This window comes from Mustela erminea, chromosome 12 (genome assembly GCF_009829155.1).
Source record: "Mustela erminea isolate mMusErm1 chromosome 12, mMusErm1.Pri, whole genome shotgun sequence".
NCBI lineage: Eukaryota > Metazoa > Chordata > Mammalia > Carnivora > Mustelidae > Mustela > Mustela erminea.
This window is the reverse complement of record NC_045625.1, coordinates 77,768,571-77,793,029: the sequence shown is the minus strand read 5'-3', so window position 1 is coordinate 77,793,029 and position 24,459 is coordinate 77,768,571. Positions and strand designations below refer to the sequence as shown.

Here is a 24,459-nt window from a genome sequence, read left to right as displayed (position 1 = left end):
GGGGTAGAGGGGGACAGGCTGATTGGAGGGGAGGGTTGTGGAAGTTTGCTCTGAGCCCCAGGAACAGCATGTGTGCCCACCACGAGGCAGGAAGTGTTCTGGAAAGTTTGAGGAGAGGAGGTCACGGTACTGAACAGCAATGGGTTGAGTGATGGGCAACGAGAATAGAGAGGCACAGAGAAGCTAGTTCAGGCAGTGACTCAGAGGCCATATTAAGGATTTTGAACTTGATCCTCACTCAATACTACACCCATACTAAGTACTGTTGATACCCCCATCTTACCAAGAGGAAATAGAGACTTTGAATTGTTTGCAGTAAAGACTTTCCATAATTTGATCAGAATCACACAGCTGTTGGGGGAAGAAGTGCCACTTGGGTTCAGGGTTTGTTGTTGTTGTTGTTGTTGTTTGCTTGTTTAGTGTGTATGACCAAAACACCCTCCTTAATTACCACGGAGTACAAGCTAGTTAGAAATACAGAAATAACGAGAGCTGATCAAGTGAATCTGTAAAGATCAATTAACGTTAATGTAACAATATATTTCTATTTGTAAGGATTGAGAGGATTGGGAGCAATCTCTTAAAAAATAAGAGGTTGATCAATACAGTAAATATTTAAATTCCAGCATTGAAGAAGGCCCCCCAAAATTATACAATTCAGATCTTCTGTCTGTTCCTTTCAGTGAAAGGTATTATATATTTAAGTAACCATAAGTGGTTTCTGTGACTTTAAACCATTGGTTTGACAGAAATAAAATAAAACAACAACAACAAAAATACTCCCTATTATAACAAAGTATCAAAACAAGTGACACAATGATCCAGTGGTTTTACACACATGTAAGAAACCGTAACAAAACACACACAAGAAGGACACTCTAGGTAAATTGTTGATCTATTCAATGTGACTGCTACTCTCACTAAAGCCTTTATTTGTAGGAAATAAGCATTGATATTAGATGGTAAAGAATATTTAAAATGAATTTAAAAATAGAAAAATATCGGTGTGCATTGAATCTAAGGTAAATGCTTTGTGATACTTGATAGGTGTGTACACACACACACACACACACACGCAGCCACATTCAAGCACAAGAGATTACATAAATACTGGATTGTGATGAATCTTATTTTGTACTCTGGGTCCCATTCAGAAAAGTTTGACAATCATCGGTCCGGACGAACTGACTCATTGTGAGCTCTGCTATCTCTCCGTATATCTTAGAGGAAGAACAACTCATGAAGGTAAATTCCTGTCTGGTGGTGTGTGGATAACCATTTACTGTTCCACATGTCGGAGAAACCACGTGTGATAACACAAACAAACGAACCAGCAGCTGTTATCAGACCAAAGCACTTAATTGAATCTTGATTAAGGTTCTCAGATATACTCCTTTGAGTTTCCTAATTCATCCCAGGAAGGATTCCGCATACTCCGACTTTATGTTGTTACTTGCAAGCCTTGGACAAACACAAGTAGAAATAAATTAATAGAGAATTCCAATTTTCATTGTATTAAATCTTCACATTATCAACAGTGAATCTTAATCTACTATTAAGATGACAGGGATTCTGGAGCCAGAAATGCTGCTTTTCCATCAAGAACTAAATAAAGGCTAAAAGAACTCATTCTTTGAATCCTTAGACTAAATTTAAGCCTATCTTAAGGTATCAGATATCTAACATCGTTTGCAATTGGTGTAATAATTGCTGGCTTCAAGGAATGAAATAGTTTGAAAATTAGAAGAATATCACAAAGGGTGGCTGGTTGTAGTAGAATTATTGTTTTAGAGCATTTTCCTTGATCTGGGGAAAGAGCATGGGTACATTTACTCTTTTTTGCTTAAACCAAGGTAGCCTAGTTGAACATTTGGTCACTTTGGTTTGAAACTCAACGATAAACCTATTGAATTTGTATCATAGAGTTAGTGTTGGAGAAACAAAGTTTTTTAGTGTAGTATTTAATTTCTGAAGTATATACATATAGATATGATTATACTTTGATCATTACTTCTGAAAAAAATTTTTTTAAGATTTTTATTTATTTATTTGACAGAGATCACAAGCAGGCAGAGAGGCAAGCAGAGAGAGAGGAGGAAGCAGGCTCCCTGCTGAGCAGAGAGCCCTATGCAGGGGTTCAATCCCAGGACCCTGAGATCATGACCTGAGCCGAAGGCAGAGGCTTTAACCCACTGAGCCACCCAGGCGCCCCACTTCTGAAAATTTTTAATAAAATTTCAGGAGAAGAAAATAAGTGATATATGTAAATATTTTTATAGCATGTTACTTGAAAAACTTGTAAAGGTACTAAACACTCAGCAGCTGTGAAATGGGTCATTAATCCTATGATAATTCTGGCTATTATATCAGATAATTATAGTATTACTTTTAATTGGACATTATATTTTAAATACAAGGTAGAAAAATGCTGAAAGAAAAATAAACACCTTTTACTAAATTTTATTTTGCAATTTCTTATTCCTTTGATTTGAAACGAGACATGTGACCTCTTTCTTCTGCACTGAGATGTCAATGCCAAGTCTTTTAACTCATTCTTAATGAGCAAAGCAGAACTCGGCCTTGACTCCTTTAATTGGAAGAGCTGTTTAGTTTTACTCAGTTTCATTATATAATAAGCTCTATTAAGCTCCTTTAAGTATTAAATACTAGTGTAAAAACATTGCAAAAAAGAAATGCGTATGGCGATTAACCATGTAATCACGTAAGAGGCTGATGTGAATAGCAAAAATGCTGATTGTGTACTCACTAAGATGTTAACATTGCTGATTGAGGGGAATTCAAGTGATTATTTTCTTTTTAATATTAAAAGTTTTTCATAATGAATATGCTTTTATAATGAGATGGTAATAGACACTCCCCACCCCCCCGCCTTTTCCTCTCTACATGTGGAGCCAATCTCCCATCCAGACTTGCCAGCTTCTATCTCGCATATGTGGTAGAGTCAGGCTCCCTTGAAAACGTAACCAAGCGTGCCAGAAAGCAAGCCATCACCATGAAAATAAACATTCTCCAAAGGGATCTGAAATTTCTGGTAGCTAGACAGCCTGTCCTTGTGAGGAGAGGCAATGATTAAATCTTGCCCCAAACACTGAATGTAAGTAAGGATTAAATTAATATATGACTTTATGTTCTTACTCTCTTGGGTCATTTGTTTCATTAATCATTAAATTCGATCTCTGTTTTCCTCCCATTATTGTGACTTGATCACAGTTACGATTTTATGGGTTTAGAATGGGAAGTTGGTGCAGCAGGTTTCGGAGAGGTTCTGAGGAGCCTACAGAGTGGTCTGTGGAAACCTAGGAAAGGCCTCCCTGCTTGCTCAGCCCCTGAGTGTCGGTTAAACCAGGCCATGGTTTAACCCTCCAGGCAGCTCTGCCAAGGCACCGTGGTTGTGAGAACTGGGAAAGGTCGTGGGTTACTATAAATAACACTGTAACTTATTTATGCAACTGGAAAAAAAAAAAAAGCTGATATAGATCTTAAGAGGTAAGAAAAGCAGATCTGCTTTGGATTTTATGTCTCTTCTAATATTTGTTATGATTTTTTTTTCCTAGTTAACTTTATCTGATATCTAGAACCCAAGCAAGAGAGCCTGAAAAGGCCCATGTGAACACTTCTCAGCGGCCTCTAGGACGTGAGCAAGGAGAGAGGGCTGCCGCCCGCACACGGACGTGTACTCCCTCGTGGGGTTTCGGTATCTGTCAAAACAGACCTGCTGTTCTCGGGTCTTGGAACAGACGGGAAAGACCGGCATTCAATCTGCAACGAGCTGCGGTCTGAGCCACTGGTGAGGGCTCCCTTCATCTTTATCAGTAGATGGGCCGCAAGGCCGAACTCCAGAGTATGACTTAGCCACTTAAAAATGGACTTCAGCGCTGGCCATTATCAAGGGATGGAAAGGAAATGGGTGTCCAGCAGCTAAAACACCCTGAAGTATCTCATTACGGTCAGAAAGGGAGACAGCCACTCTCAGCAAGGTGGCTCTGCCTCAGAGGCTGGACTTCTCTCTTCACTCTACACTCTATAGCTCTTCACGTCGGCGCCCTGAGCTTCCCCGGGTTTCACCAAAGAAACAGACGACAGGGGTGGGGTTTGGGGACAGGCATATCAGCCAAGTACTCTAAGCTCCACTTACAAGAAGCTTTCAAATGGTCCTGAAATTTCTCCAAATGGGAATTTGGAAGGGCTGAATGCTGGTGTCAGGAGTGTGTAGGGTCAGTGCATGGGCTGGGCTCCGTCCCCTTGTAACATAGGAATTTACTGAGAACAAGGGAAATCTAATTCTTTTTTTTTTTTCTTAGATTTTATTTATTTATTTGACACAGAGAGAGATCACAAGTAGGCAGAGAGGCAGGCAGAGAGAGAGGGGGGAAGCAGGCTCCCTGCTGAGCAGAGAGCCCTGTGCAGGATAGATCACCCAGGTCCGAGATCACGACCTGAGCCGAAGGCAAAGGCTTAACCCAGTGAGCCACCCAGGTGCCCCAGGAAATCTAATTCTTATTAAGAGATGATTACATCTGGCCTAGGGGAGTTGCTTCTCGGGACTCACACTGTCTCCTCTTCAATGAGCGAATGACTACATTTTGCACATGTCAACTGTGAAAACCCTTTTAGTTGCAATAGTTCGAATACAACAGCAGCTGGGGGGCGGGGTGGGCGTCTGGTGGCTCAGTCCTTAAAGTGTCTGTCTGCCTTTGGCTCAGATCATGGTCCCAGGAGCGTGGGATTGAGCCTCATCTTGGGCTCCCTGCTCGCTAGTAAGCCTGCTTCCTCTCCCCACAACTCCCCCTGCTTGTATTCCCTCTCTCACTGTCAAATAAATAAATAAACTCTTAAAACAAAACAAAAAAAAAACACAACAAAACAGCATCTGGGTCTATAGTTTTGCTCTCCCAGCATGCTTTTCCAACCTCCTTCTGGTTTCTACCTCCTGCTGTTTTCCTTCTGGGGAATTTCTTCTGCTAAACAGGAGGCCTTAGGAGAGGCGTTCAAGGACAAGATGAGTCCACGATCCAGTCCTAGCCAATCAGAGTATCCCATCTCCCTGGCTGAAGTGATTAGGTTAGCATAAGCCCTGCGACCCAAGCAGGACCAATCAAAATCTCCCGTTGGGTTAAAATGCAAAACGGCTTTTTAGAAAAGTGTATAAAATAAAGAATCTTAAACAAATGCTAAAGTAGTGAAAATTATAAACAAGCTCCTTGGAGCCCAACAGTTAGCCCTGACATCTATCAACTCCTGGGAAAGCTAGAGAAAGGATGAACTGTCTTTCTCTACTGGGCATGCTGCATCTGGGAGCCTAGTGCTGCCAACAGCCATCATATCTGTCGGTGGAGAGAATCTGCCTCCAGAAGAAACCCCAAGAGCAGCGTGGAATTGTGGCAGAGCCTTGAAGGCTACATTGAGCTGCTCAGTGCGGCTGAGCCCGAAGCCACAGCTACCCTGTACTTTCTTCCCACTCAAGCCAGACAGAGGAGGGGTTCCGGTACTTGAAAAATGGGTCATCTAAGATGAAAACCTTAAAGAAACACTCCATAAATATATATTTTTTAACATCCTGTGTTTATTTTTGAGGTATCTGGGAAAAATAAGTTCATGGGAAATCTTCAAGAGAACTGAAGCAGAAGGGGAGCTCTAGACATATTAAAAGGGGATCATTAGCCTTTTAACTTCACTCTGCCCAAAGGATAATGTCAGTCCCACTGAAATGACAGCCATCTACTAGAAAATTTAAACTATGTAACATAAGCATCATTAAGGGCTGTAACGTTGGGTGGGCATTTTCACCCTTAAAAAAAAAAAAACAACAACAAAAAACAAAACCTCATAAACAAAATAATCAAGGCCTCAAACCCATTCAGAGTCTCTGATTTGAAATTGTCTTCAAAGCAACGAGGGAAAGGAGACAACCACTCCTACAGGAGCATTCTGGGAAGCCGCTCTTGGGTGTGCAATGAACGCTTCTTCCTGGCTGTTCCGTCACCGTCCACGACACTTACACTTATGCTTTGCTAGTTCTTGTTTTAGCTCTTCATACACTTGTGAAAAGAGGTCCTCTTCTGATTTGGTTCCATCTAGGTAAACTGAGAAGGAGAAAGGAGAGGGGTTCAAATGCCAGGGGGCCTCTTAGCCATGGATTCTTACTCTGCCGTCTGCCATCCCTTAAGAATACTAACAGGTTCAGGTTCAGGGGCGCCTGGGTGGTTCAGTTGGTTAACTGTCTGACTCTAGATTTCATTCAGCTGAGGTCATGACTGCAAGGTACTGAGACTGAGCCCCTTGTCCGGTTCTGTGCTGGGCGTGGAGCCTGCTTAAGATTCTCTCTCTCCCTCTTGCTCTGCCACTACCCCCTCAAAAAAAGAGAATATTAACAGGTTTAAATAAAGAACACAGGACCTTAGACACTTAAAAAGAAATTAATAGCCGTTAAAGACAGAAATAGATTAGAGTCAGGAATAATAGGTAAAGAAAAATTGGTTTAATAGGGGGAAATCCACATTAACAGGTGTGGAAATTCTTTTTTGAAAAAGAAAGAGTTAAATGGCATTGGGTATGTGGTCCTTTAGCAGCCTTGAGGAATCATTCCAGGGGCTTGTTCTCCAACTGCCTTATATACCAGGATCCCTGTGAAGCTTTTTTTGGGGGGGGGGTGTGCAAAAGGTGATTTTCTTAAAGCACAGGGATAGGACCTGTAGGCAGAAAGAACCATACAGGGGTCTGGGCTCTGCCATGTTCTCCAGGCCCAGGAGATATGCATTTTTACCCAAACTGGCACAGGTAATTTTGGAGAAAAAGTAGAAGTTATATAGGTTAAAGGAAGAAAAGAACACTTTTTAAAAAAAAATTTATTTATGACAGACAGAGATCACAAATAGGCAGAGAGGCAGGCAGAGGGAGAGGAGGAAGCAGGTTCCCTGCTGAGCAGAGAGCCTGATGTGGGGCTCGATCCCAGGACCCTGGGCTTATGACCTGAGCTGAAGGCGGAGGCTTTTACCCACTGAGCCACCCAGGCGCCCTGAAAAGAACACTTTAATCAGAAAACTGGTGGTAAGAGATCAGTTTGCTTGTTCAGCAAGGGATGCACAGTTTGGAGGGGCTAGAACGTGGGAACCAGGGACACTAGAGAGATGAGATTTTAGAGCAAGGCTGTCTAGGCCTTAGTCTTTAGGGGCCTTGAAGCCTGACTGTTTGGATTTTATCCCAAAAAGTTGAAGACTCTTTGTAGGTATTTAAGCAAAGTGGGTGTGTGGTTAGATCTGCATTTTTTTTTAAAGATTTTATTTATTTATTTGACAGAGAGAGAGATCACAAGTAGGCAGAGAGGCAGGCAGAGAGAGAGGGGAAAGCAGGATCCCTGCTGAGCAGAGAGCCTGATGCTGGGCTCCATCCCAGGACCCTGAGACTATGACCTGAGCTGAAGGCAGAGGCTCTAACCCACTGAGCCACCCAGGCGCCCAGCATTTTTTTTTTTTTTTTTAAGGTTTCATTTTAAGCAATCTCCCCACCAAACATGAGTCTTGAACTCATAACCCTGAGATCAAGACTTGCATGCTGCAATGACTGACCAGCCTGGAACCTCCAGGTCGGTAACTTAGATGGAGGGGGAGAGAGGGGCACCCTCCAAATCTCTTCTCTCATTCTGTTCTATTAAGCACCTGCATCTACGCTCACATAGCTAGGGGAATCTCACTAACACAATAATTTGTTATTTACCATGTCCTTGTTTAAAATCTCTCTGTGGAGGGCTTCCCATTTCTTCTACGATAAGGACCTAAGTCCTTAACTAGCTTATGGCCTTGCAGAGTTTAGATCTTCCTTATGTCTCCAGCATCACTCCTTCCTCTTGGTTCTCTACCAAAAATACACCAACCTTCTTTCAGACGCTATTCATTCCTTACCTCTCCCTGGCCTTTTTGTGCACTGTTTGGGGTGATTTGCTGTCCACCCAACCTACCTCCCTTTGTCCAGTGGTTTAAGTGACTTCCTCAAGGAAGCCTTCCCTGATGGCTGGGACTCGCGTAGTCCCCCCGGAACTTGGTGTCACAGCACTTAGCATAGCTAGAAAGGACATGCTCGTGCAGCTAGTGTCCCCACTGCCTGTTTCCCTGAGAGAATGTTGGCTCATAAGAGTAGTGGCTGGGTTTGTCTTATTTTCCTCAATATCACCAGGGCAGTGCCTTGTACACAGAAGGCATTCAGTTAATATCTGTTTCACGAAGGACCCTCTAGAAGCTGACAGGCTTTGACAAGAGCCTTAGAGAGAGAAACAGAAACCAGGAAAGTCCATTGTGGAAGGGCCTGGAGTATTCTGTCTGGTTTAAAGTGTTCCTTTATAATGTAATCCATGAGAAAAATGCCTCCTAAAAATCCTTTCTCCTGCGGACTTTGAGCAATGACAAGCGAAGGCCTTCTGCGGAGGAAGAAAATGTACTTACTAATCTCCCACGTGATGTTCTCTATTTCTTGTCTGTGCTTCAGATACATGGGCCACACGTGGCCATCAAAGTACCCTGGGACGTCTGGGGGCTCGTAGACCCTTGTACTATCAAAACACAGAGGGAACTTTATGTGGACAGAAACGCACAATTGATATAAGTAAAATAATAATGGTCAGAATAATGGGAAAAATCACTGAGACTTAACTCTAAACAGAATTAAGGGTATACATTTTAGATTCAACACTAGTTACAAAGACAACAAAATGGATTTAAAGTTCTGACCCAAACAAATTACTTTTGTAATTCACTATCATTCATAATTATCTCCCCTGCCTTCAGTAGAGAATTAAGAGACAAATGTCAGTGTAAATAATGACAGAGAACTTGCTATGTTGGGTTAAGCTTTCAATTAATTGGTGTTCTTTGTGTCTGTAGCAGAGTTACGGCTCATGAATGGAAAATCGTAATCAACATATTTTTTTACTTAAAAATTTTTCATTGTTAATTGAAGTATGGTTGACACACAATGTCACTTTAGTTTTGATCGTACAGCATAGAGATTCAACTTCTCTGTACGTTAGGCTATGCTCACCGTGAGTGTAGCCACTACCCACTGTGTTGTTACAAATACTACTGACCCGACACCCTATGCTGTGATTTGCACCCCTGTGTGAACTGTCTTTTGAATTAGGATCCACAAAGCTGATTTCAACACTCACCTCCTCCTCCTCTTACACTCTTCATAAGGAATTGTCAGAAAGTAGCTTCTGTTCCACAGAGCGTCAAGGGGCCTAAAATCACAGCATCTTTAGTTCACAAGGTTTCCCCCATTCATTCTGAGTCAGTATTAGGTTGAGGACGCTTACTTATAATTAAAGAGAAGGAAGCCTTCAATGATTAATATGGGAATTTCCTCAGTGCTTCCGGAGTCTGTTGATACCGGTGAGTGTCTTGGGCTTTCCATCCAGCAGGAAATGGCGGACATCATTTTTTCCATGTTAAGTGCTTCAAGCACTTCAAACAAACATACAAGAATATGAAGTCAATATAACAAAAGGTTTATGATGTGGCTTTCTATGATGAGTATATCCAGGTCTCTAAAAATATATAGAATAATGCTATTTTACTTACCCTTCAAAATATGGAATAAATATTTTAGACAAATTGGTATGTTTGCAACATTTCTAATATGGAACATTTCAAATCTATATATAAAAGTAGAGAGCAGGGTACAATGAATTCCCATCTCCATACTACCAGCTTCGACAATCATAAACTCATGGCCAATATTACTTTACTTATGATGTCTGTTCCCTCCTGACTATACAAAAGTTCAATATTTTTGGATGACAAAGTATCTATAAATTAGTTAGAAAGATAAATGACACACTGGGGAAAATATCCACAATGTATTTCACAAAGAGCTAAAAAAATATTTCTCTTAAAAAAAAAAAAAAGATTTATTTATTTGAGAGAGAGAACCAGAGAGCACAGGCAAGAGGGGTAGAGGGGAAGGGAGAAAGAATCTGAAGCCAACTCAGCAATGAGCGTGGAGCCCGACGTGGGGCTTCATCCCAAGACTGCAAGATTGTGACCTGAGCCAAAACCAAGAGTCAGGCACTTAACCAACTGAGCCACTCAGGCACCCCAAGAGCTAATATCTTTAATATATATACGGCTCTTACAAGTAAATAAGAGAAAAATCATTAAAATTTTATAAAGGACACAAATATGTCCTTTTTAAACTCTAAAATGTACATACTTTTTGAGCTTACAATTATAGTTCTAGAAAATTATTCCAAAATACCAATTCTCAAAGTGTAGGACCTAGACCAGCAGTGTTACTATCACCTGGGAATTGACCAGAATTACAATTTCTGGGTGCCTGGATGGCTTAGTCGTTAAATGTCTGCCCTTCGGCTCAGGGCCTGATCCCAGGGTCCTGCAATCAAGCCCCACATTGAGCTCCTTGCGCAGTGGGAAGCCTACTTCTCCCTCTCCCAGTCCCCATTTGTGTTCCCATTCTTGCTATTCTCTGTCAAATAAATAAACAGAATCTTAAAAAAAATAAAATAAAAAAGAATTATAATTTCTAAGCCTTACTCCAGAACTACTGTATTGAGCCATCTGGACTTGAGTCTTTTTAGTGGAAAGTTTATAAATTATGGATTAACTTACTCAGTAGACATAGGACTATTAGGATTTTCTCTTTGATCTGGTGTTAGTTTCGGTAAGTTGCATTCTTCTAGGAAATTGTCAATTTCATTAAAGTTTTCCAATTTAGTTGCACTGATTGTTCATAATATACTCTTTCAATGTCTGTTGGATCTGTAGTGGTATTACCTTTTTTGTTCTTGGTATCTGCAACTTGTGCCTTCCCTTTTTTTTTTCTTGGTCAGTCTTGTTTAATCTGTTTGGGGATCAGTCAGATTCTTGAATTTGTAAGTTTATGTCTTATGCCAAGTTTGCAATGTTTTACACACATTTATTTTTTTTTTAATTTTTACTTTTTAAGATTTTATTTGTCAGAGAGACAGAGAGATAGAGAGAGAACAAGCAGGGGGAGCAGCAGGTAGAAGGAGAAGCAGGCTTCCAACTGAGCAAGGAGGCTGATGCGGGACTCCATCCCTGAGCCCTGGGACCATGACCCAAGCTGAAGGCAGATGCGCAATGGACTGAGCCACCCAGGTGTCCCCATTTCCTTTCTGAGGGTCCAATGATATAAATGTAACAGCTTTTGTTATTGTCCCACATTTCTCTTAACTTTTTTTCAGTCTTTCTCTCTGTTGTTCAGATAGAGTAATTTCTACTGTTCTGTCCTCAAATTTCACAGATTCTTCCCTCTATCACATTTATCCTGCCATTAAGTCCCTCTGGTGAGTTTTAGAATTTCGGTAACTGTATGTTGTCAATTAAAAAATTTCTATTTGGTTCTTTTTACATCTTCTATTTCTTTACTGAGGTTTTCTAACTTTTTACTAGATTCAACAATATTCACCATCACTCACGGAAGCCTTTTTATGAATGCTGCTTTTATAATCCTTGTCAGATAATTCCAATATCTCTGTTGTCATGGAGTTGGTGTCTGTTGATTGTCTTTCCTCACTCAAGTTGAGAGTTGCCTGGTTCTTGGTATGACAAGTGTCTTTCAGTTTTGTCCTAGATAGTTGAGGTATCATGTTGTGAGGCTCTGGATCTCATTTAATCTTCTTTTTTATAGGCAGTGACCCTGCTTAGCTGTAGTACGCAGGTCCGCGAGGGCATGGACGGTCACCCCCCTGCTGAGCCTCACCAACATGCAGGGGGAGGCTGCCACGGGAGGAGGAAGAGACACGTGGAATGCTGGTGTGGCTTCACTTGGTGGGGACTGCCAACAGCTGATGCTGTCTGGGTGAGGAGAGTGGAGAGTCAACTAGCACCACCTCACACTGCGTCATTCGGTCGCTGCTGCTAGATGGGTGTGGAAATTCAGTTCGCCATCTGGCTCTACTGATAGGATCACTGTGGGGTTCCCTGCCTGGCTGGTGTCACGTGGGTCTAGAAGTCTTGCTCCCCACGCGGCCCTGTTGACGCCGTGAAAGGAGGATAGTTTTCCTTTTTATGTCTGGCTACAGTAAGCTGGGAGATTATCAAGATGATTTTCTGTTTGGTGTGCCCCTCTCTTCCCGATCTTTTGACTCCAGGGAACAGTCTTCTTGGGGACTCTTTTGTCTGTACATTGATGACATCATGTTCCACACCACTTCAGGACCCCTTCCTGGATATATGACCTAGAGCATCACAGATACATCATTCCTCAAGTCCCAAAAGTCTAGCCAGTCTGTTTTCTTTTCATCTTTGAGTCTCCCTTTGTTTGCTGTGCTCCATCCAAGATTTTCAGTTATAAGAGGGAGCAAGAGTAAGGGACGGGGCTAATCCATCTTAGCTGGAACCAGAAACATCATTAGTTCTAATATATTTTCATTATTGTTTAATTAAAAGTATCTTCTAATTTTCACCGTGACTCATTCCCTAACCCACAGGATGTACAGAAGTGCTTTGCTTCAGAAGAAACGTGATGGCATCTGGAATTTACTTCAAAAAATATAGAAGGAGAGAGTGGGTAAGGGCATAGATGAAATATATATAGGTCAAGAGGGCATCATTTTAAAAGATGGATGAGAAATTCATGAGAGCTCATTACACTTTTCTACCTACTTTTGTGTATGTTTAAATTTTTCCAGAAAAAAAAGGGTACTGATTAATTTCCAAACAGGAATTTTCTACTTACTCTTTTGTTACTGATTTCTAATTCAGTTCTCTGTAGTTAGAGGATATCTCTATTTTACTCCAATCTACTGAAATGTACTAGGACTTGCTCCATGCCCTTGCGTATGCCTGCCATTTTAGTTAATGTTCCTGTTTCAAGAAAACAAAAATGTGTATTCTGCTGTAACTGGCCACATGTTCTATATATGTTAATTCCATTAACTTTGTTAATTGTGTTGTTCAAATCTGCTATACCCTTACAACTTTTGTCCGCTTTTTCCATTAGTTATTGAAGAACTTGTACTAGAAATCTCCCACAATAATTAAAGATTTGTGTATTTCCCCATTTAGTTTTGTCAGTTTTTGCTTAATGTATTGTGAGGTTGTTATTAGGTGCACACGAATTTTAGATCATTTATCTTCCTGCTGCATTAACCCATTTATCTCTGTTTATCTCTAATAAAAGTATCTCTAGTGATACTCTTTGTGTTCACTATGTCTCATATCAGTAGTTGCACCAGATTCTTTCAGTAGGTGTTCATATGGCAGATCTTTTTCTAGCCTTGTCTACTTTTCTTTGTCCTAATATTTAAATATATCTCTTGTAAGGTACTTATACTTGGGCTTTTCTTTCTTTCCTTCTTCTTCTTCTTCTTTATTTTAATAAATTTGACAATCTTTGGAGTACTTTAGTTCATTTAAGTTAATATAGCTACTGATATATTTGGCTTAAATTTATCATTTAAATCTCATTTTCTACTTTTCTATCATCTTTCGACTTCTTTAAGTTCTCTATTTTTTCTGACTTTGTCTTTATCAACTACATTTTAATGATTCCATCTCTTTATAAACTTGTCAGCTATACATCTTTAAACTATTCTTATGGTGGATATTGTAAGGTTTCACCATTACCTTGATTTACTTTAAATTTGTACACTTACCTAAAAATTTCAGATTTTTTCCCCGGATAGATTCCTGGAAGTGGGACACTTGACACATGGCATGAGTGTTTTAAGGTCTTTGGGATATATGCTCAATCTCCCTTCCAGAAGGGTTATGTCAATTAATATTTCCATCTAAGAGAGTTTTTGTTTTACTGAGCCATCATTAGATAATTAGACAGCTGTGCCATCATTAGATAATCATTGCTTTAAAAATCTGTTTATTAGGTAAGTGAGAAAAAGAAGTAATTTACAACTCTTTGACTACTTCTGAGGTTGACTTTTTATTGTAGTATTTATTAATCAAATAAACTTTCGCTTTTATGAATAGCTTATTTATATCCTTGGACATTTTTCAATTGGAATATTAGTATTTTTCTTATCAGCTTATAAGAACTCATTTGAACTACGAATAATTCTTTGTCAATTGTTGAAAACAGTTTTTCCTTGTTTAACGCTGTTTAAGAATCGTCCTCACTAGCCATTAGACATGGGACGAAAAGAAAAGTATATTCTGGCTGGATCTCAAGACACAAGAACAGGCAGTGAGTCAAGGATTTTGCTTCTCTTAAAACTATCAAGTGTCTGTAAGAACTGATTACACAACATTTTTCCTTAAAGGTCGTCGAAGTTAAAAATAACGTAGTTTATGGCTTTTTTTTTTTTTTTTAAAAGATTTTATTTATTTATTTGACAGAGAGAGAGGCAGGCAGAGAGAGAGAGAGAGAGGGAAGCAGGCTCCCTGCTGAGCAGAGAGCCCGATATGGGACTCGATCCCAGGACCCTGAGACCACGACCCGAGCCGAAGGCAGCGGCTTAACCCGCTGAGCCACCCAGGCGCCCCAGTTTATGGCTTTTTAAGAGAGATGTTTCTGTTGCCAGTTTGCTTAAGTACTCAGTGATCATTTTGTTCGTCATAAAAGTTGATAAGACCATTAAATATAGTTTATTAGCATGATATTCTCTGTAGCAAAATAAATATCTTCTCTTGGACCTTATACTCTTCTGGCTTCAGTGTTAGATTGGGCAAGGGAGAGAGGTGAATCCATCTCAAAAACATCCACTAACCTTTATGAGCAGTGGAAAGAAGAAACCAGCTGTCCAGGGCCCCTGGGTCACTGGGAAGGGAAGCCCAGAGGAGGTGCTTAGAGTTTGCTTCAGGGGAGATTACAGGGACAGGGTGAGGGAAGTATCCTTAGTTCTGTGTGCCCCAGGCAGGGATGAGTGGAGTACCAGCAAACTTACCTTGCTCTACCTTTAGAAGAAAAATCTATTTTTTCAATGTTTTCAGTCTTACACATAAAACCGGGGAAAAGGTTTCATCTATTTAAATAGCTGGATATAAATCAGAAACCTTTACAAAGGTATGCGTAAAGTACAGCAATATATTTAAGCACATTTTTGAGACTGTCTTCATAGACAGAAAAGGTATTCAGGTTTGGAAAAGAAAATGAACATTGGCGAATGAGTCACAAACTCATCTACTTACCGTCATACTGCAGAAATCCGTTTGTATCTGTCTCTATCTCTGACTGTGGCTGGAAAAAAGAACAAAGCACCCATAAAAACTGTGCACTGCAGAAATAACACAATTACAGAACGAAGAGGGCAAGAAACTTTTACTAAATGCTCTGGAGGAGGAGGAGACAAAATCAGAGCCACGTCAATAAGTAATGCCATCTAGTGGATAAGGGACGTTACTGCACGGAACCGATCTTCGCTTTTTGGATGTAGCAAACGCTTTTTGGATGTAATTTCTTTTTTCCTTTTTAAATAATGTAATTTCATTAATTTTGCTAGTAGAACTTTGTTGTATTAAGTGAATTATCGAAGAAGTTTTTATAGATACCTTAAAGAAATCATCCTGAGAGATGACACTGCAGTTGGGGAGGTGTTTCTGCAACTTCTTAGCCAGTGTTGTCTTCCCGCCATTTGTTACCCTGAACAGAAAAAGGAAAAGAAAAAAAAAAAATTGAGCATACTAAGAAGGAAGGTGAATTTAATATAAAACATTTATTTTATTTTTTATTTTTTTAAAAGATTTTTATTTATTTGTCAGAGAGAGCGAGCGAGAGAGAGAGCACACACACACATACACGCACGCACAAGCAGGGGGAGCCCTAGGCCAGAGGTAGAAGCAGGCTCCCCACGGAGCAAGGAGCCTAATGTGGGGCTCAATCCCAGGACAAGGGGATCATGACCAGAGCTGAAGGCAGACCCTTAACCAACTGATCCACCCAGGCGTCCCTAAAACATTTTAAAGTGATCCACAAAAAGGGTATTTAAAACAATATGTAATACCTAAGAAGAAATTATTTCTTTCATAGATGTGTTGGTAATAGCATAAGCCCGAGTAGATCTACTGTGGTAAATGAGGACAAACAAACTGGAAAAGATGGAGGAGAAAAGTCACTAAGCACCGGGCAAATAGACTGGGTGATACTAAGACTTAAAATGACAGCTACTGAATGACAGCAAAAGAATGTTCCGTCTATACTGAGCCATTCCGAGGGCTCATGAGCAACACTGAGAATACGAGTAGCATGTTTTAGTGCGTGTCTGTCCACCGGCTCGTGGTCACTGTGATTTTGTTTCAGTGCGCCATGGAGCAAAATGGAAGACGGGCTTCTGACAAGCCAAACAGCATGTATCCCCATCTCCGCTGTGCGGCGCCCTCCTCATGGAGTCACTTACTTGTCCCTCCTGGCTGGGCTGTCACAGTGGGGAGAACAGGGATCTTGGCTAACTTCCCTGTGTATCTAGTTTGCCAGAACCACACATGGCACCTGAGAGGGGCTTCTGCAGTCAGTCGCTCAGTCAGAGGTTTTTTTTTTTTTAACCCGGGGCTGCTGCCTCAAACGGTCTGTGGCCCCATCTGTGGACTTTGTGAACTTGAATGGGAAAGAAATTACATCTTTATGTTTATTACATTCTAACAGAATTTTAGCCTTCCCTTTAATTATAAGTAACAAACATCAGTAGTGGTAACAGCACCTGTGGCTCTATCACCACTAGAAATCATAGATATTTTCATATCCTGGTGCAGGGGTGCAGAGATCTTGAAGCATGATTGATATTCACTATTATTTCAAACTGATGGCAGTTTTTAGAGCCACCCCTGGACACTGTTATTTAATAATTTAACTATGTAAATATCAAAAAGCAACAATTTTAAAAAAAATATATATTTTTAAAGATTTTATTTATTTATTTGACAGAGAGAGATCACAAGTAGGCAGAGAGGCAGGCAGAGAGAGAGAGAGGGAAGCAGGCTCCCTGCTGAGTAGAGAGCCCGACGCGGGACTCGATCCCAAGACCCTGAGATCATGACCTGAGCCGAAGGCAGCGGCTTAACCCACTGAGCCACCCAGGCACCCTGTTTTTTTAAAAAATATTTTTATAACTGTATTTCAACACAACTGGTTTCTTTTGTATTTCTGTATTTTATTTTGTGCATTTAAAACCATTACTCTAAATCAAGATTTCATGATGCCCCCAAATATTGGCGGCACAAAAAAAACCTCTTAACTGCACATTTTTATGCAGGAACCTGTGCTTAATCCCAGATGACAGATTGCAATGTATTCATAATCTAGAAAAGAAATAAATACTCATTCATCAAAACTGTGTATTGGCTGTAATTCAATTATTACCTAAATAGCTCATACTTACAAAAGTACAAGGAACTTGATTCAAAGCTTTTTTTCATTAATTTTAAAAAAATATTTTATTTATTTATTTGAGAGAGAGAGAGTGAGCCCAAGGTGGGGGAGAAGGGGAAGGGGCAGAAGGGCAGAGAGAGAGGGCAGAGCCTTCAATACCAGGACCCTGAGATCATGACCCGAGCTGAAGGTAGCCACTTAACTGACTGAGCCACCCAGGCGCCTCGTAAAGTTTTTGCACTTAAACTAAGAATACACAATTGGGTAGGATACGGTCCATCTCCTTGAAAAGACAGAAGTGCCTGCGTGACTCAGTCAGTTTAGCGTCTGACTCTTGATTTTGGCTCAAGTCCTGATCTCAGCGTTGTGGGATCCAGCAGGCTTGTCAGCTCAGTGGGGAGTCTGCTTCCTCCTTTTCCCTCTCCTTTTGCCCCTCCCCCTGCTCAAGCTCGCTCTCTCTCTCTTCCCCTGCCCCCTCAAACAAATAAATCAATTTTTTTTTTTAAAGAAAAGACAAGGAAGTGGTGGGTATTACCCTTTGCCTTGAGAAAATATTGGTACAAAATTTCTCCCTTTTAACAAAAATGTCTGTAATTCATACTTCGCTTCCATAGTTCAGATATTGAACGTTGGTTTAAAAGGGAGAGTATGGGGCGCCTGGGTGGCTCAGTGAGGTAAGCCTCTGCCTTCGGCTAGGGTCATGATCTCGGGGTCCTGGGATCGAGCCCCGTATCGGGCCCTCTGTTAGCAGGGAGCCTACTTTCCTTTCTCTTTCTGCCTGCCTCTCTGCCTACTTGTGATCTCTGTTTGTCAAATAAATAAATAATTTTTAAAAATCTTAAAAAAATAAAAATAAAAGAGAGTAAACAGGGCTAACTTTTTTGAACAACCTGGCCAGAAAATGCGTCATTTTCTAGACTTATCTCTTTCAGATGATATAGTCAAACCAACCGTACATAGATCCCTTCTCACTGACTTAGCTGGAGACAATGAGAAGCAAGCACTCCAGTGTCACAGACTTGGAGGAGACAGACCAGACAGAAGGTAGTACAGGTCAGGGAGAGGAGAGGGCTTTAATGAGAATTTAACAAGTCAGAATGGCGCAAGTTCAAGCCTATGATCTATACTTGGAATTCTGGTCAGGGGACACCTTAAAACTAACTCTTCCCTTACAGCATAAATGCACAAGTCCTGTCCATTTGTTTTTTTATGTGCCAAGAGACAGGAAGGGTGAGTGTTTTCAGAACATGACAGGGGAAGTTAAAAATGCTGTTTGCAGGTACTTTAGAGGCAAATCCATTCTGTAGCAGGTAGGTATTAATATTACCATTTTACAGCTGAGGAAACTACGGACTGAAAGACTATATACTCATAAAACTTGCCAAGGTAACTACTAGCAAGTAATGAGGATGAGATATAAAGTCTAACTCCAAAGCTCATGGATCTTTTTTTTTCCCCGCAAAGCCCATGAAACTTCTATATTCTAACATCACAGAATTCTGTGAGCCTCTGATGAAGATTATATGTCCCTTCCCCAGAAAAATGAACATCTTCACACATGCATTCCATTTTCGGGAGGATCTTGAATGATCTTGGAATCCTTTGAAATCCCTGTTGTTCCCTGATGTCTTAATTGAATGACCCCTTTGCAGCGTAGCAAGTGGTAAGTACACAAGGAGCCTGGACTCCACAGAGTCTGGACGAAGGAGTAATGGCAGGAGCAGAGGTCACTGTGGCTGAGTGTGGCAGGTGCTTCTGTGAAGCCCTGAAGGAAATCCTGGCCCTTGCTGAGGAAAAGAGAGTGAAGGGGAGGCTTTCTTAGGGAAGTGTGGTTAGCACCTAATGCATGGGGCAAAAAAGCACGAGGCAGGTTTCTACATCTGGAACACGGAGGAGAAGGGAATGTTCCTCCTACACATGCAGAATGAAAGTTGGTTTGGATGCCAGAGTTGACCTGGTAGCTGTCTCCCCAGATTCTACCCTGGTTTGTGAGGTCTGGTTTGGGCTCCAGAGCAGGGCCAAGAACCTCTGCTAACCCCTTGTGCCCCAAAAGTGCAGCCAACTCTAGGAAGACACAAAGAAGAGAAGAAAAGTCATGGAGTCTTTGGTGATACCACTGAGCTCCTGGATCAAACCTTCCCTGCAGCCTCCATGCCACCGAAGCTAATACATTTCTTTTACTATGTATGGATGGTCTTCACACACCCGGATATTCAGATTTTGTTCTAGATAACTGGTAACCACTGTATATTGTTCACTAGGTGAGAGAATATTTAAACATTTCTGCAAGAAGATTCAGCTGGTGGAGAGGTGCCTAGGAAAGGATAAGAGGGGGAGGCTGGAATTAGGGAAAAAAGGCTTGATTTACAATGGTGACAGTGAGTGCAGAAGGGAAAGCCTGTTCAAGAAAAGCAAGGCAGAGAAAAACAGAACTCTGGTTCTGGTTAGATGGGAGAAAACGAGGTAGAATTCTGACACTGGATTCATTCCCTTTTACCTCTGATTACTTGCTATAGTAACATAATACAACAATACAGTGATCACCCCCAAATCACAAACGTTTAATTTTAACAGTCTCAAGTATTTCGTTCATTGGACCATACCTAGTATGAAGGTACTCAGAAGAAAGATGTACACAAAAATGCAGCCAAACAAACAAAGTCCTTTGGAGCTGTTGTTGGTGTCTTATTTGCATGCATACCTCTGGTACCATGGGGAGGGTGACCCTATAATTTAGGACACTTTTGAGAGGGAGGGGCACACAACTAATAATTATGCCAGGGCAATCAGGATGTCAGGATAATAAGGATAAAACATGTCTGGTGTCAACCCCAGAAAAGAAATGGTAAGGCAGGCAGATTTTGCTTGCTTACTTACCCTGTGTCTCTGTTTAGGGGAGACTCTCTCATCTCCTGTTGCCATTTCTGTAGCCGGTGGCCCCCTGTTTGATATCCAGTGGCCTGCTCTCTTCCTGAGGACTCAGGAATCCTGACCCTCCATCCCCTATAATACCCCTGGGACATCCGCAGTATCTCCACCAGCTGTTTGTAGCAGAATTACTCACCCACTGATTCCAATGACAAATGTTTTCATAATTAGCTTTGAAAATCACGTCTTCCTAAAATTAAAGACAAAACAAAAGAGAACAAATTGAATTCTTATCAGTGAGATGTTGAAAGAAAAAAAGAAAGAGTCCTACAATAAGAGAGCCAGCTGAGGGGGCACCTGGGTGGCTCAGGGGGTTAAGCTGCTGCCTTCAGCTCAGGTCATGATCTCAGGGTCCTGGGATCGAGTCCCGCATCGGGCTCTTTGCTCAGCAGGGAGCCTGATTCCCTCTCTCTCTCTGCCTACCTCTCTGCCTATTTGTGATCTCTCTCTGTCAAATAAATAAATAAAATCTTAAAAAAAAAAAAAAGAAAGAAAAGAGAGCCAGCTGAGGGGGAAAGTTGACCACGGTCTCTGGGGAACCCCTGCTCCTGGATTAGCCACAGTCCTTAGAAGAGCTTTACAAAGTATCAGCTTCCCTCTGCTAGATGGTCTCCCCACTAGACGCCATAGCTAAATCCAACAGAGGGTCTGTGCTCAGTAGGCTACACCACAATGTCTCAGAACTCTGAAACTCAAGAGTTTCAAGATTCAATCACCTGGGTACGCCCCACTTATTTCCCCAATGCCGGGGAACACCACAGAGCCTGCCCCTCTCCTCTTCTGAAATGGGGAAAACATCACTGCTGGCCGGAGCCAAAAGGCAGTTAATTCTCTTTAAGGGCGCAATTTCCTCATTCAGAAACCTAAGTCCAGGGCCAGTGCAGGGAAACTCTTTCCAAAAAGGGCCAGGTAGGAAAATATTTGAGGTTTCCGTGGGCCCAGAGGCAAACTGAAAGTTACTACGGAGGTACTTATGTAACGAGAGAGAAAACACATTTCCACAACGTTTTTGACGAAAGTCAACACGTAACCATGGAGTACAATTTTGTTGGTGGTGGTTGTAATAATACACGTCTACTTATGAGAAGAATGGAATTCCTTTCTTATTGGGATAATATTTCTCTTACCGGATTTCAGAGTTAGTGTTCTCAAATCAGACACGTGACTGCAAATGTTCAGGCTGAGGGCCAGATTTTAGACACAGGCCATTGTTTGTTGACCCCTGGCTCTGGGGAGGTGGGAGGTTGAGGGCAGTTTCACACAGGGCCCCCTGAGGTCCAGTCAAGCAGTCCTATGGATATTCTAATGAACCATTTTCACCTCTTTCTGTGAAAAGGTGGGGCTCAGCTGGAGGGAACCTCAGATCAGAGGTTCCTGAGGGTTGCCTGACCTAAGGCTGCTCTTTACTCCAGACTGCTCCAGTTGGGTGATCAGGGACCTAAGCTGGGCCTCCGGGGTGAGGTGAGTGGCTCCTGGGCTGGAGACCCCCAGCGGCCCTCCCAGTTCCTATCCCTGACCTGTGTCCTAGCGAGTTAATTTCTTTCTTCTTTCCAGCCTGTTAAAAAGCACTTTATTGCCAAAAGCAAAGAAAGGATGCTGCACATGGGCTGGCTTAATTGTGAGGCTCTCATGTATAATGGATGCCATTTTTATTGATGTATTATTAATGGTTGAGCACACTGAATGGCAAGGACTAAGGGTCCCCCTGCTTCGTGCCACATCTGTGCACACATGGGAGGAGACCGAATCAGTTACATAGTATGCAAATAACGAGTGTGGCTGTGGCACTGGAAACATCCTTGAGGGGGGTTATTTGGGTGGAAGCTAGCAATTCTGAAATGAAGACTTAAGGAGAGTCAAAAACCTACTTATAAAATTGTTTGGGTTCAGGAGGGAATTCCTACCATCAAAGGCAAGTTTTTAACCGAAACAGGAACCCTTGGTCCTATATTAGTTAGCTAACAGAGCTATTACCCAAGACAGGGTTTGGGTAAATACTGGGCACAGTCTATTAGCCCTAAAGGGGTGACAATTGTGGGGGAAGGGGTAGGGAACTGGGAGAAGCCAAAGCAGGGCAGGTGCTGGGGTGACAGCAGGCCTAGCAATCCCAAAAGTCATTCATTTCAAAAACCTTGCCGGATGCACAGGGCAGCACCAGGCGGACTCCAAATTCGGGACTGGAATCCTCTACCTTCATACTACTTGGTGCTATGACACCCCCTGTTGCCCTCTCAGGGACCTATTTCAAAAGCACACTTACTGAAAAACTTACAACCAGGAGCTGTCAGGTTCCAAATACATGCAACAGACTCCATGAGGCAAAGACAAGCCTCATCAACTACACTCAATCACTGGGTGTCTCCAGAGACAACCACCTGAACTTTGCAGTCTCATCAACTCGGGGCATCTGATTACTTGGAATATAGACACCGCCCCCCCCATCTCATGGGATGTTTATGTACCTTATCCTCCCCATAAGTGCCAAGTTTTCCTCCACAGCAGAGTTATTTGCATAGAGGCAGGAGAACAAGTGAAGATCGCCAGGGGCAAACCCCAAAAGGAGTATTTTAATTTCTTTTTTAAACCCTAAGTAAGAGAGGTTGTCCAGTCCTTTGTTTCTTATTATGCGGATTCCTCTAATAAACAAGGTACGTTTTGGACTTTAAAACGGTCAGGGGTGGTATGTGCGGAAGTCAGCAGATGATAAGGAAGCCAGCAGCCCTCTAACACAAACGAATGACAACATGCTAAGGAATCGTTGTGCTTGTCCCTGACTCCACAGAGCAGCCTGGTATTTTTAAACCAGTGAAGTGTTTCAGGACTTCTCACTCACTTGCCTTACTCAACAGGTATTTTGATTATCTTCTTCCACCCACCAGGCAAGTCTTTTCCTACTATTGTTTCAACTTTGCCCCCTTTCAGTAAACAGAAATCTCCCACGGTTAGAATTTCTGAATCCCTTAACCCATGCCTCTGCCCCGTGGAATCACTTTTATCTCTCACTGATCCCTAACAAAAACTTGCAGGCTTCATTTTAGGTAGACTCTCACGTCAAGGTTTTTCCATTTTGTCTTCCCTCGGACATTCTACGGGTCTGGAACACCGAGCCATCTCGAACCGAAGGCGCGCTGCGTTTCTGGGTCGCTCCCGGCCCTCGCCTCCCCTTGGAGGACCGATCTGCTGGGTCTGGGGTCGGCCGACCTCGTTTGAGTCAACGTTTTAGGCTTCGAGGGCAGCGTGTTGGGAAGAGCCAAGCGGCCACAAGCAAATAAGCGCGGCCGTGCTCTCGCAAAACTTTATGGACACCGAAATTTCAATTTCTTATCACTCCCAGTGCCACAAAAATCTTCTGATAGCTTTGCAACCCTCTGAAATGGTAAAGCCATCCTCAGTGGGCCCGCCGTTCGGTCAACAGGTGGCAGGCGGTCGTACTCGGTGCACCCTCCTACTGGTGGCGCAGAAGCCTGCCTCGTCCCGTAGGGATCAAGACCTGACCCCGAACCCTGGCGACTTCTCTCCACAACCCGCACCGTGTCTTGGAGGTTGCCTCCCCTTTTCAGGAACGGTACCGGGGGTTAAAAGCGCACACACTCCCTGGCAGGCCAGCCATCAGCCCGCTCAGAGCGGTAAGAGTTCCCCCCAAGGCTTGCAAGACGCAACCCGGTTCAGGCTCCAGCGCAGCCGCACGTCGCGAGCACCTCCAGGCCTCGGCGAGGCGGCGCCGCGCGGCCGGGTCGCGCAGGTACTCACCGGGCGCCAGTTCGACCCGCCCCAGCAAAGCCGCAGAAGCGCGGGCCGAACCTGCGCCTCTCGCCCACCCGCCGCGACCCCCGAAGCTCCTAGTCTAGAGGCCCACAGTCCCCCCACTCCGCGCCCCTACCGGGTCAGAGGCGGCCCCGGTAGAAGACGCCAACCTGTAGGGGGAATCCGTCCGACCCGGGCCTGACGCGGTGCGGGTTCCAGCGCCCGGGTGGGGCGGGGCGAGGCGGGGCGGGGCGGGGCGGGACTCCGGCGACCGGGGCCCCACGGGCGCGCCCCCGCAGGGTCTCGGCCCTTTCTCGTCGGGGGCGCGCGCGGCCGGGCCTGCCCCTGCGTGAGCTTGCTGCGCCCTCTCTCGGCTCCGGCTGGTTCCGCCGGCGCCATCGCCGCCGCGCGCGCTGCCGTGCGCGCCGCCCGCGCTCCCGCCGCGCCGAAGCTGCCCGCCCGAGAGCCAATTAGCGC

The 24,459-nt window shown here is 43.0% G+C and overlaps 1 protein-coding gene and 1 non-coding gene across 11 annotated transcripts; both read right to left on the bottom strand.

The window, feature by feature from the left end:
- Nucleotides 1–709: 709 nt before the first annotated feature.
- On the bottom strand, nt 710–24,235 carry NMRK1 (nicotinamide riboside kinase 1). Of its 10 annotated transcripts, none has more exons than XM_032306835.1 (8): nt 20,188–20,368; nt 15,498–15,588; nt 15,138–15,186; nt 9,326–9,473; nt 9,179–9,250; nt 8,457–8,563; nt 6,021–6,104; nt 710–1,461 (listed from the first exon to the last, which is right to left on the bottom strand). In XM_032306835.1, exons 1-8 carry the CDS (start codon nt 20,331–20,333, stop codon nt 1,442–1,444), a joined length of 717 nt encoding a protein of 238 aa, XP_032162726.1. In that variant the 5' UTR covers nt 20,334–20,368; the 3' UTR covers nt 710–1,441. The 10 variants fall into 10 exon arrangements, with proteins under 10 accessions (XP_032162726.1, XP_032162730.1, XP_032162732.1 ...); XM_032306841.1 differs by lacking the exons at nt 710–1,461; nt 20,188–20,368 and adding exons at nt 20,375–20,428; nt 24,153–24,235 and having other exon boundaries at nt 5,565–6,104; XM_032306840.1 differs by lacking the exons at nt 710–1,461; nt 20,188–20,368 and adding exons at nt 20,375–20,428; nt 24,119–24,219 and having other exon boundaries at nt 5,565–6,104.
- LOC116571261 lies at nt 2,903–3,016 on the bottom strand. Its single transcript, XR_004277819.1, has one exon. It is a non-coding gene; the product is annotated as a small nucleolar RNA SNORA12 (small nucleolar RNA).
- Nucleotides 24,236–24,459: the final 224 nt, after the last annotated feature.